The sequence below is a fragment of the Epargyreus clarus genome, unplaced genomic scaffold (assembly GCF_041222505.1).
Source record: "Epargyreus clarus isolate Ecla_fem2 unplaced genomic scaffold, WU_Ecla_fem_2.2 ptg000035l, whole genome shotgun sequence".
Lineage (NCBI taxonomy): Eukaryota > Metazoa > Arthropoda > Insecta > Lepidoptera > Hesperiidae > Epargyreus > Epargyreus clarus.
The window spans coordinates 9,993,391-10,006,716 of NW_027332240.1; the positions used below are offsets into that span (position 1 = coordinate 9,993,391).

Consider the following 13,326-nt stretch of genomic DNA (forward strand, 5'->3'; position numbering starts at 1 on the left):
AAAATTGCAATTTTCTATTTACAATCTAATTTACGAGTATGAATAGACTTGCTATTAATATCTTATTTAAATAATTTTTTTAAGAACTTTTGTGCACAAAACTATGAACGCCTCATTGCACACAATTTAGACAATTTTAGACAAGACTTAGCGATTTTCACGTCTTACCATATACGAGTTTATCGCTATATTCGCTTCTAGTTTATCGCCGATAGTGGCGCCGTTCCCTGCTTTCCGTGTATAAAAAGCGACATAGCATTGCGTGTAACTGAATTATTTACTACCTAGCAGGTGTACGCGTCCATTACTCGGATAACAAAGGAACTGTGTTTAACAGCTGTCCATTTTTTTTATAAAACATTTTTTTTTTAATAATAAAGGAGTAGCAGACGTGCATGCAGTCCACCTGCTGGTAAGCGGGCGGTGCCGCCCATGTACATCTGTAATCAACCCCAGATAGAATTAAATATTCCTACATGAGGTTGGCTGCAGATGCGCCGCTACCTCTGAGGACTAAGTAACCACTAGGAAACCACTAAAATCTGGTAGGTGTCTCCTTAGTCCTCAGGGGTTGCACCACAACTGTGGCCAGCCTTAGGTGGGACTCTCATCTTACCTAAGGAGAAACCTTCTTGAAAGTCTGGGCGGTTTGAGAAGATCCAACATGGGTTGATCACTAACCCATACTTCCCCTCCCGAAATCTATTGCATAGTAGACGATGCAGCACTCACCCAATCGCAAGGAAGAAGCCAAAGTAATTAAGTCGATTGTACATTTAAAACATATTTCAATCCACGGAATTTAAGTTTATGAGGTGTAAATATTCGGTTTTTCCACATTTCATCACGGAACCCTAAAAATCAATTATACCTCACTCAGTAACCATGAAAGTTTTACGTCGATACTATCCTTTGTACATTAATATTTCTTTGTTATTTCTGGTATACTGACCTGAATTAGAAGCTGAATTATTGAACAGTTCGGGAAAACGATGTATTGGTATTGCTTAGATACAAGTTTTGATTATAATTGTGATGGGTTTTGATGGTTTGAGTGAAGGACTGACTTTCAGGTTGGATCTCTGTTTAGATAGATTTTTTTTTATAATATTAAAGTAGCAAGCATGCAGTCCTGATTGTAAGTAGCTACTGCCATGAATATCTGTATCAATCCTAGATAGGATTCCATTCTTACGTACGGTTGACAACAGATGCGTACTGCCCCTGAGGATTAAGCTGGAACGCGTCGGAAAAGTCTGTCTCCCTTACCACACCCTTCAAAACGGAACACAGCAGTGCCTAATACTGCTGTTATTAGGTAGAAATAGGGGTTCTACCACCTTCATTACCTGACTAAGTAGCAATGCCTCGGATAGGTACTCGTATGTCAACCTTACCACATCCTTCAAAGAATATAACAAATATTCTACCGCGTTCAAGAAATTGAACACCTAAAAAATAATTTTGGTTTCCGTTCTGGACTAAGAGCTGGGTCTAGCTGCAACCATTTTTTTTGTTGACGAGGGGGAAACCTTCAAAAGGTACCCGACGCCATGGAAGTGGCGTCAGGTTATGTGGGACTTTTACCACACTAAACCCCCCCCCCTCCCCCCCCCGATGGCCGTCCTCGGCATTTGGTTGAGAACTCCGGGATCTCCAACGGAACACAACCGGAGTCCATCGGACTATCGGACTCTGCCCTGGGGGAAGCAATTAACCTCCTCCCACACACCTGGTATTTACGACTGTATGCCGGGGTTGCTTGTTGAACAGTTCGAGCTCCCACTCTTGCCACAGGATTTTAGTGCGGTAAAAGTCCCACATAGCCCGGCGGCGCTCCCACGTCGTCGGGTACCTTTTGAAGGTTTCCCCTCGTAAACAAAAAAAAAGGTATTTGTCTGATGTTATACTAGAGATACATATGAAGTTTATTGCTTGCTTGTTCCAGCTGATTTTTAAGGATTCTCACGTACATTATGACCTGAATGTAGCGCTGAATTATTGAACACTCAATCCGGATGTCCTCGTATCGATGTCACATCACTTACCTGTAATGTAATGTACTTACCTTACCTAGTATGTAAGCGTGGCGCTAAACCCTGAAGAAATGATACATGATCACATAAACTTGTAATTTATGTTCTTCTACATAATAAAACTATGACTGTCAGACAACAAGTTTAAATTTGACAACAACACCACACGGTCGTGACAAAATGTCGGGAAAAAGGCAACATCTCAGATCATTGAGATATTGAAAATTTTTTTACCACAATTTTATAAGGTTGACCTGTACCCTTAGTATGAGTTTTTACGAATTGACAAAATGACTGTTTTTGTATTTATTTACGTATTTCCCATACATCGTCAATCAGTTCTGATATAGTCCGCTAGGGGCGCTAATTGGAAATGAATGGGCAAATACGTAAACAAATACCAAAACAGTCACTTTTGTAAAAACGTAAAAACTCATACTAACTATACACATACTGTATGTATTTATGTTGTGTGTATGTATGTATCTGCGTAAGTAATGGAATCTTTAAATTAGATTTTTACTTTGAAAGGTCAAATTAAAAAAAAAAACAATTATAAAGAACCGAATAGTTTGTCCCATTGTCCTTATCAGGATCATCAACCATAATATAATATTCTATAGGATAGGTACATACAGAACACGTAAGAGAATTTACACGACACATACGTAGGCGACCGTATGGCTAGACAAATCTGTTACGACCTTTGGGCAGACGAGTAGAGATATTGATACAAATCAAACAAACCTCTGTTATGTAGGAAAATAAATATTTATTTTTATTAATGTTGAGGTTCATCCCTTGCTGAATTGTGACTTTATTTTGATTCTATGAAAAGAATATTAATATTGACGTCCTACGAACTAATTTGGGAATTTGTTCAAATATCTCCTTCAATTTTTTTTAAGATTTTTATAAGGTTGAAGCCGTAAACAAGTTTGCAGTCCTGGTGGTATGTGGTCCTGCCGTCCATGAACATCTGTAACCAGTCCCGTATAGAACAGGAGCTCTAACCGATTACAGATCACTTTCCACTCCTGAGAAGTTAGATGGCCGTCGCATATGTAAGTCAATCGGTATTCATATTCATTCATTAGTTTTGATTGAAAACTTTAAAACTTATTCACTATCTTTCAATTCCGTCGAACCCTAAAAACTTGTTCATCGCCTACATTTCAGTCTTAACCAGACTGTCTCACCGATATATGGTAAAGATAATTCCGCGGCATACTTCTACAATGCCACGAGTATACTATTACCATGGATATCTATAATCAATCCCAGACAAGATTAGGTCCCTACCTGAGGTCGACCACAGATGCGGTGCTTCCCCTGAGATCGTAGTTAGAACATCTCAGAAAAGTATGCTAATGTAAAGAATTCCATACATGATTTTCTTTATATATCATCTCTTTATGTATACACGGTTTGTGTATGCAAAAAGTTAGCAAAAGATTAAAAAGAAAGAATATGACAGATCAGTCCAGCTTACAAAGAATTATCTTTTCACAAACGAACGCCCTTCAAACTAACGTACAGATGAGCTCTTTTGAAATTGCTCTGTAATCGAGCGCCATTCCAATTCCACGATTATTCCAGACTTTTCTAATCTAGATATTAAAAAGAAAGAAAGAAAGAAAATAAGAAAGAAGCTTATCGAACTCCTATAACATTTCTTAAAAGATTGAGTCGGCATGGTTCGACTGTGGTGTCACCACAGTAGCAACAGTAATACTAAACGCTGCTGTGTTCTGGTTTGAATGGTGTGGTAAGGAAGACATACTTATCCGAGCCAACTTTTCCTCAGGGGTAGCGATGCATCTGTGGCCGACCTCAGGTAGGAATATCTAATCCTATCTGGGGTTGATTACAGATGTCCATGGGCGGCAGTAGCCGCTTACCATCAGGTGGACTGCATGCTCGTCTGCTACTCCTATATTATAAAAAAGCTATTTCTCTCGTGAAGTAGTTCTGTTTCAGAGGAAGGGTTTGGATGCCATATGACTTACATATATGTATGTGTTCTTTTCAACCCCTTGAAACGGAACGCAGCAGTGCTGATCACTGCTGTGATTAGGGCAGAATATGGGTGGCGGTGGCAGAGTCAACCCAAAAGGGTTCAACGTTCACACATTTAGGCATAAAATAGTTGTAGCAAATATTAAGTTAAAACTTAGTCAAACCAAAAGGCTTCAACCTTCACACACTTCCCCAAAAAATCTACGAAATACTACTTTTGTTAAAATTAAAATATACCAAAACGCTATTAAACACCCATTTTCTTGTTAATCTAACACTTACTTTCTCGTCGGTATTGCAATACAGCGACCTATGCAAAATCGTTGCATAAAATCGCAATTTTAACTCATGAAAATTGCATGAAACGTTACAAGAACATGATTAAGAACGAAAATATTTAAATTGTGGTACTAAGTGAAACATGAGGCTTTGGCCCTGCTTTTTATTAAAGTAAGGCGCTACATTTACTTATACAAAATAAATTCTAACTCTTTACAGCCCTACACTGTTATTGAAGTGAAAATTTAGCGGCGTAGTGCATTTTCTGTGATGGTTAAAAATGTTAAACTCGTGTCAGGAGACGTGACCTGATCGAAAATTCGTTAGACGGCAAAACAAACTGCAAAAGTCAAGTTATTTGATCAAATGTTGCACATTGACATTGGATAAAGATATTTGATGAGTGGAATACCACTAACGAAAAGTTTTAGGCATTTTGCGCGCGTATGTTAGATTTTTTTGCGATATTAAATAATTGTAAAGGGGCTAACACTAAAGAAATATTATCTATCTCTTTATTAAATACTGTTATCTACGATATATTTAATTAAACAATTTTGTTCCAGAAATCGAATAGAGCGGACATCATCAAAAAGATGGCGAGGATCAATTCGTCGATTAGTTGCTGCTTCGGTTTGTAAGTTTCTTTTTCTATATTATGCTTGTAACCCTTTTTATTATACCAGTTCTAGTTCCTTCCTACAACCTACCTGAAACCTACTCCATGATTGAAGACTGCAGATTGCTGAAGGAAATTACGTATTTCAAACCTGCCTTAAGACCTCCGGCAAGATTTAACGACTTGTATCTAAAGGTAACAATCCATAACGTAAAGTGCCTTCTGAAATACGGAAGCCAATAGTAGAAGATAATAGAAACTTGGATTATCCCCATAAGTCTGAATATTCCAAGCTGGTATCTCAATTTACCTGAAATAAATGCTTTATAATCCAGCGGCATAGCATATTGTGCGGAGTAATGGCACTTGTCAAGGGGCGGAAAAATCTTACATGTGACCTCTTTTTCATGTGATATAATAGGTATTTTCAACAGGACCATCTTTATTTCCTTGACCTTTCCTGGGCGGGAAAATCCATTTGCCCAGAGAGTGACAAATTCTACCAGCGCCCCAGGAAACCATTGAACTAGAACCCGCACTACGCCACTGTTCCTCATCTGACTAATCCAAAATCTATTCACCAGATAACCTCTCCTGCTTCACGCACGGCTGCAGCACGGGCTGGGTGTCAGGTGTCCTGGGTTCAGAGGCGCTGACAGGCGGCGCGTGGCTGGCAGCGCTCCCCTGCCTGGTGGCGTTACCAGCGGCTCCCCTGTTCGCAGTGCTCGCTGATGCCAGGGGAAGAAAGGCTGGTGCTATGTGCATTGGACTTAGTTTTATTGTACGTATGATTTGGCTTTTCTTCTTTTACTCGTATTTGGAATGCAATGTTGACCGTATGTATGTATGTCTGTCTGATTCTTTGACCTACATCATAAACATGTAAGGTGTTGTTGGATTCGTCTTAATTGCGGGAATGACCATAGCCTATATTTTTATAGCTATATCTTTTCCGATTCTTGTTTTTATAATACTCGTAACTGCTAGTTCTTCTAGCTATTTGTGGGAAGGTTTAGAGTTTCCTAAATTAAACGAATACCTAGGGGGTGAATGGGAAGGTGAATAAAGAACGTAGAAATATACATTTTGTTTAGGGTAAAGAGATTCAAAACTAGGAGGATATTTTTTTACCGACCTAGTTCAGTGACTGTATTGATTATAATAGAATTTGGAGCAATAAATAGAATTAATTTTAATTCCATTATAGTTTTGTCTTTTCTACGTTTTTCATACATTTTCTCTCAAAACGCAAACGACGATTTATCACAAATTACCTTTCATAAACTAACTGCTCCATTTTAACTTAAATTCCATCTCCATTTTAAATTAAATATTCACTTTTATAGCCTCTAAAGTGATAATGAACACTATAATAGCCATCGTTATCATAATCCAGCTAATATTACAACCACAATTACTACTTACAGTGTTAATAGACATTCTTGGTATATAACATCCAATGTTAAAACCCCAGTGATTTTAGCAGCATATCCTATTTCGCTCCGCGCTTCTGAGCTGGAGCTTAAAGCTCTCTTGAGGTTTCTATCAGGTCTGTTTTGAACTTAACATATTTACTCTTGAGCGAAACTTGCATAAACTGTGCAGTGTTTGCTTGCATAATAAAATCTTTATCTTTAAGATATACAAACTGCTTAAATGTATATTTAGATAATAATAGTTGCATCTACACAAAAGAAAGCATTCATTTGTGTAGATGCAACTATTATTTTCTCTTTCATTTCAAATAACGGCAACTTCCAAGGTCACTAAATTAATCATAACATTAATTTAGTGAGTTTTGTAGGTGGTAGAACCCTTTGTGGTTCGACTCCGGCGGCACTGCCGCCACATCTATTTCAGGAATATCTAATCCTTTCTGGGGTTGATTACACATGTCCATGGGCGGCAGTACCCACTTACCATCAGGTGGACTGCATGCTCGTCTGCTACTCCTAAAATTAAAAAAAAAAACATAAGAAACACTGACATATATATTTTTTTAATTTATATAAGATCAATGAAAATAGATTCCTAGAAAGTAAAATATTTTCGGACTTTCGAAAAGCACAAAGTTCTAAAAGACATTTGAGTAGATATTGTGAAAAAAATCTATAATTTGACATAAACTATAATAGAGGGAAATGTGCAAAATTACGTTCATAAAGATTTTGTGCTTATTAATGAAGGTAATAGAAACCTGAAATATGACGGTGAATAATAGAATATGAAGGTTGTAGAACCATGTGTGGTTCGACTCCGGCGGCACCCCGCCACACCTATTTCTGCCTAATAACAGAAGTGTTAGGCGCTGCTGTGTTCCGTTTTGACGGGTGTGGTAAGGGAGACATACTTTTCCGAGGCGTTTCAGCTTAGTCCCTAGGGGTAGCAGCGCATCTGTGGCCGACCTCAGGTAGATATCTAATCCTATCTGGGGTTGATTACAGATGTCCATGGGCGGCAGTAGCCACTTACCATCAGGTGGACTGCATGCTCGTCTGCTACTCTTATATTATAAAAAAAAAAAAAAATGACATAAAATATAATAAGGGGGAAATGTGCAAAATTACGTTCATAAAGATTTTCTGCTTATTATTGAAGGTAATAGAAACCTTTGTGGTTCGACATCATCACCACACTTATTTCTATTTCATCACAACAATATGAACACTTTACTGTGTTCTGGTTTGAAGATTGTAGTATAGGGGGCATAGTTACCCTCAGGGATAGCATTGCATCTGTATCCGATCTCTGATAGTACTTTAATCGTATTTAGGGTTGAATATATATAATCAACGAATATAATACAAATATAATATGATTATGTCAATGGACTACTTCCACAATATAAACCACAAGTCTAAATTTGCATCCATACTTGAACCTTAAAGTATACAGGCATTGAAGGCTAAAGATAAACAGTATAAACGGATATCAAATCAACAAGATTCCCGTCCGAAAGCCCAAAGGTCTCAAAACACATAAAAGCAACTGTATGAACCGCACAAGGGATCGCTATCACTTTATGACCAAAACACATTTTCTCTTACGTATTCTTGCATACACTCCGTAGTTTATTTTGTACTTTGTACCGTTGAATATTCAAGGAAGGGTGTCGCGATGAAGTGATAGGGTCGGAATTTAAATTCTTTGGAGTGTCGGAATTTACTAGCAGTTTGTTTTATGTTTTTCTAATACTATCCATTTACTCCAATCGCCCGTGGAGATGTGTAATCAACTCTAGATAATATTAGTGGCCTATCTAAGATTGGATATAGTTGCGTTGGTAGCCCTTAAAACGAAATTAGAACACCTCGGATAAGTATGTGTCCATTTTTCTTTGTTTTTGTTTGTTATGCTAACGACATTTCAAAACAGAATACAGCAGTGTTTAAAACTGCTGATATCATACAGAAATAGATGTAGTGGTAGTGCCTCCTGAATCGAACCACAAGGGGTGCTACCACCTACCATATCCCATAGCAAAACCATTTTCGTCCTCAGATCAGCTGGTCACTAGCAGCATGGTGTGGAGCGCGGGGTGTATGGGCAGCAAGGGCGGTAGCGGGCGCGGGGGGTGCGGGGGCGCTCGCCCTTGCGCCCCTCTACTGTGCTGAGATCGCACCCCGTACTAGAGGACTTGCTGCTATGCCGTCACTGGCCTGCAGGTAACAATCATTTTTCATAAAGGTAAAATGGCTAACAAGATATATAGACTCATAACATAACAAGGTATATAGTATACAATTTCATGAATCAGGCATTCTACCAAAAGACGAACACAAATGCATTGCCACTTCTTAGGACTAAGATAGTCAGTCACCTCAAATGTAAATGCACACCAAAACGCCAGCACTGCTTCACGCTGGAAAAGGATGAGAAGATAATATCATTTCAGTAGAACTATATTCTATTGTTGTCTTCGATTCGTCTTGAGTCCACGATGTCAAAAGATAATAAAATAAAAATCAAAAAGATTTACAACAAACGCCCATTTATTTTTCCTTAATCAAACTTTTCGAATTTCGAAAACCTTTCACTTCTTTCACCAAGACATTTTACTAATTTCTATTCCAGTTGCGGTATTCTGTTCGCCTACGCAGCTGGCGGGTTACTGTCAGCCCACGCGTTATCACTATCAATGGCGATACCCCCTGCTATGCTCCTGGTATCTTTGCTCTGGTTGCCGGAAACTCCTTCATTCCTCATCAATGCTGGGAAGATACAGGTGATTCATGTGCTCCTAGTATATCATTGACGGTTAAATAGTAGTGGTAACTTAATTGGCATTGTTTTAGGGAAAACTAGTAAATTGCTTGACTTTTGTGGTATAATGTGGTCACAATCTACATAGGTACTTATATGGAGCTCGGGCTTAATTCACATTTGAAGGTAAATAATAAATGATCATGTAATCCACCTGAAAGTAACTTATCACTGTCGCACATGGACATCTGTAATCAACCCTATATAGACTTATAATCCTACCTAGAGTCTCCCATGCAAAGGACTGTATAAGTGACTAGAATGTATTATATGTTTCTTCCTTACCACGCTCTTCTATCTATCCAGTGCACACCAGCTTTTAACATTGCTGTTATAAGTCAGAAATACGACAAGATCTACCCTGATTATTACTTTAATGCCACAGGAAGCAGCCAAAGTCATGTGCTGGTTCGACGGGTCAGACTTCAGAGAAGACCTGACCGACGTGATAGAACAGCAGGAAGTCAGGATACGGACATCTGACTACAATTGTCACGCCGGACGGAGAGATGTAATGAGGAGACAGAATTCTGACACCTTCCAACCAATGCTGAAGAGGAGCAGTGGGTTGGAGTCGAATTCGGATAAAAAGGGCGAAACGTCTGCATGTAAAGAACTATGTAAGTGTGGCTTTATATTAATTTACTCTTTATAATATGTGATATAATATAAAAATTACTGTAAGTGCTCAACACGAAGATTTAAGAGTCAAAGATTTTTTTCTAATCAGCAGTTTCAGAGTGAAAAATAATTTGTGTCACTTCAAATTAATTTCATTTTTTAATTTCCATTTCCTTGCTATGTTGTCGTCATCTATAATATTTTCGGCGTATATAATCGCAGCCTAAAAACTTTTCTCTAACCTATACCTTCCAGTCCGCCACCGTCGCTCCCGCCGCGCGTTACTCTCATGCGTTATCCTGGTGTCAGCTGCGGCGGGGTCAGGCGCTGGCGCTGTGACCAGCTTCGCGACCGCCGTGCTACGTCACTCCTCACACACTATCCCCGTGTTGAACGTCACTGCTTATAACTTCTCTATTTATAATGGGTGAGAGTTACGTGTTTTATTATGTTATGTTATCCTTTATGAACAAAATATAACATTAAACTTCTCGTATTTCTTGAACATTAACTTGCGACTTTCACACAAAAGCCACAAAAACAAATTATGCTTAAAACGGTACTGTTGATATTCGTGAAAGTTTCTCTATTCTCTTATCCCTCTTTCATCTTATTATGTTGCAATGGTTTGCTAATGCTCACTTATGTTTCAATTTTCATTTCTAGTACTGCACCACGACCTCTGTTCGAGATATCAGAAGCTGGTTCCATGCTGTGTGGTACTGCTTTAGTGTTGGGAGCAGCGGTTGCGACTGTTACTGTAGACAAACTTGGCAGAAAGGTACTCGATCATATTGAGTCGTCAATGGTCTCAAATATCTTTGTATTTTAAATAATACTAATCAGCTTTATGACACAAATGATCAAAGACTTAAAATTAATTTTCAGACATTGCTTCTCTGGTCGTGCTCGGGTATTGCCTTCTGCCTCGCTGTCCTCGGCGTGTACTGCGACCCTCATCTCCGCATGCAGTCCTGGTACTCCCATCGCTTGTGGCCTTACAGACGGATCAACTTCAAAGAGAAGAATCTTCGCGAAAAACTTGACTACATCCCAACGGACAATTTCACTCAAGATCTTTACAATGAATCTTTTGAAAATTTTGACAATGACTCAAAACCCTGGTACAGGATCAGTTTGGATGACAATATCACGGACACGACAGAGAAAGATATACCCGTGAAGTTCGACCAGATGAAAGAGATGACAGAAGATCCAATATGGCTGCCGGTCATTCTACTGTCGTTTGTGCTATTTTTGTACAACATTGGTCTTGGATCTATTCCTTACGTGCTCGTTTCTGAATTGTTTACGATAAATGTAAGTATTTACAATGCCATTTTCATGAGTATTTATAACTATTATTTGAGAAAATAAAATTAATTAATATAGTTTATATATTAATATGTCAATGATATTATAGAGCAAGAAATAACATTAAAAATAAAAGTCCTTAGTTCAGTAGTCAAGGGTGTTACAACACTTTGATTTGACTCCGGAGACACAACCACCACCCCCATTTTTGCTTTATAATAACATCGTCAAATTATGACTAATCCTAACCGGATAACAGATGTCCATGCCGTCCGTATTAAATTAGCCACTTATCCTTCAGTTGCTTGTGTGTTACTTGTCGACAGAATTTTTATCAACTATTTTTAATGGCTTAATTCCATTTATTCTCTACTTATTGTCTGTCTTTTCCAGGTTCGCGGTCTAGCATCAAGCTTCCTGATAACTTGGACATGGCTAAGCAACTTTCTCGTTCTGCGCTACTTCGGATCTATCGCCGTCCTTATCGGACTCCACGCTACCTACTATATCTGTGCCACTTGCACCATTCTGGCCGCCGGGTACGTGTATCTCGGTATCCCGGAGACGAAGGGCAAGTCTCAGGGCCAAATTGATGAGGCCCTTGACCGCCCTTTGATTGTGAGTAAACAGAGATCTGATGGTGATCGATGACAGGTAACTTCCAGGACTGATGTGTTCACCATATCTGAAGAATTGCTCGAATAGCATGTGTTCAAGGACATTTGTAAATGTTAAGTGTCAGCGTCATTTGACGCCTGTAAAAGTGAAGTGAAAAGTTTGTAAAGTGTAAGTAACGGGTAAGTGTCAGCGGCGATGAATTTGTCATTTGTAAAATCTAAGTGCAAGCTTTTACTACGTTTGTAAGTATGTTAAATGAAAGCATCGATAAGTTTGTTTGACGTTTGTAAAATTAAGCGAAAAGGTTTTCGAATAATGTAAGGATTAGTTAATGACAGCGTGGAAGCGTTTGTTTGACACTTGTAAAAGGAAAGCGAAAATGCCTTTGTAAATGTATGAAAAATCTAAGTGTCAGTCCAAGTTACTGATTGTTAAAGATTATTGATAAGGATTCCTATCAGTGTGAGTTAAGAGTCCGTGTCTATTAATTTGGGTTTATTAATGTAAAAGGTTTGCTATCTGTGTGGTACATTGACGCTTGCATATTAATATAAGCGATACGTGTTTTCTGTCGGTAAGTAAGTAAGAGTATATTGAATCAATTAATTGTTTAGTATACACTTTATAATGGAATATGTTTGAGTAACGCCAATAAAACACTAGCGTGGTATTGTTTTGGTAAATATTTTTGTAAGTAATTTTATCATTGGCAAGAATTACAAAGCAAGTAAAGTATAATTTTATCCAAAGATGACATTGAATAGAACTTTTGTGTCAAACGTTGAATATAAATGTTTAAGTAGTTTGATTTTACACGATTGGCAATTGTAAAAATTAACATTAGAATGGATTATAAGCCATTTGTTCAATTATTATTATAAAAATACTAGGTGGCCCGGCAAACGTTGTGTTACCATATAAATAAAAAAATGATGGTGAACAACCCTTATCACTTAGGGGTATGAAAAATAGATAGTAGCCGATTCTCAAACCTACTGAATATACATATAAAATTTGGTGGAAATAGGTAAAGCCGTTTCGGAGGAGTACGGTAACTAACATTGTGGCCCGAGAATTTTATATATAAGATATTTAAAAGTATAAATTAATAAAACGATAAACATAAAATTTAAATGAGATAATAACTGTCTAATATATTACGAGTGTAAAAGGAAAGTTTATATTATAAAGTTAATAAAAATGTATGATTATTTTTGTGAAAAATGTGTTCAAATTTATTTTTAAAATTCATGTAATTGTCTAAAAAATATATATATATATATATAATAGCAAAAGTTATAGATCAATAAATAAGTAAAAATGTGTGCTCACTTTTAAATTAAATGTAATATTGTTTTTTTTATAACAGTAATTGATATAAGTAGCTTATATAGTCTATAGTGTAAGATTAAAATCATAAATATTTTCAAAGAAATTAGTCGGTTCTGAATTTAAATACACGTTTTTTTAGTCTTCTAAGACATAGACTATAAGGCAAAAATAATATTAAAACTCTTAGCCCAAATGCCGCAAGAATTTAATATTAATATGGTACGA

General features: G+C 37.5%; 1 protein-coding gene across 2 annotated transcripts in view; it reads left to right on the forward strand.

Moving 5' to 3' along the window:
• Positions 1-13,042, forward strand: part of LOC140756399 (solute carrier family 2, facilitated glucose transporter member 8) — a 71,510-nt gene extending 58,468 nt beyond the window's left edge. Inside the window, exons 2-10 of one of the 2 annotated variants that reach the window (XM_073091878.1) lie at positions 4,901-4,971; positions 5,538-5,734; positions 8,455-8,618; positions 9,028-9,178; positions 9,602-9,836; positions 10,093-10,264; positions 10,504-10,618; positions 10,726-11,157; positions 11,545-13,042. In XM_073091878.1, coding sequence (XP_072947979.1) covers positions 4,901-4,971; positions 5,538-5,734; positions 8,455-8,618; positions 9,028-9,178; positions 9,602-9,836; positions 10,093-10,264; positions 10,504-10,618; positions 10,726-11,157; positions 11,545-11,802 — 1,795 coding nt within the window. In that variant the 3' untranslated portion in view covers positions 11,803-13,042. The remainder of the gene's footprint in view (positions 1-4,900; positions 4,972-5,537; positions 5,735-8,454; positions 8,619-9,027; positions 9,179-9,601; positions 9,837-10,092; positions 10,265-10,503; positions 10,619-10,725; positions 11,158-11,544) is intronic. The other variant, XM_073091877.1, reaches the window with a different exon arrangement.
• The last annotated feature ends 284 nt before the right edge of the window (positions 13,043-13,326 follow it).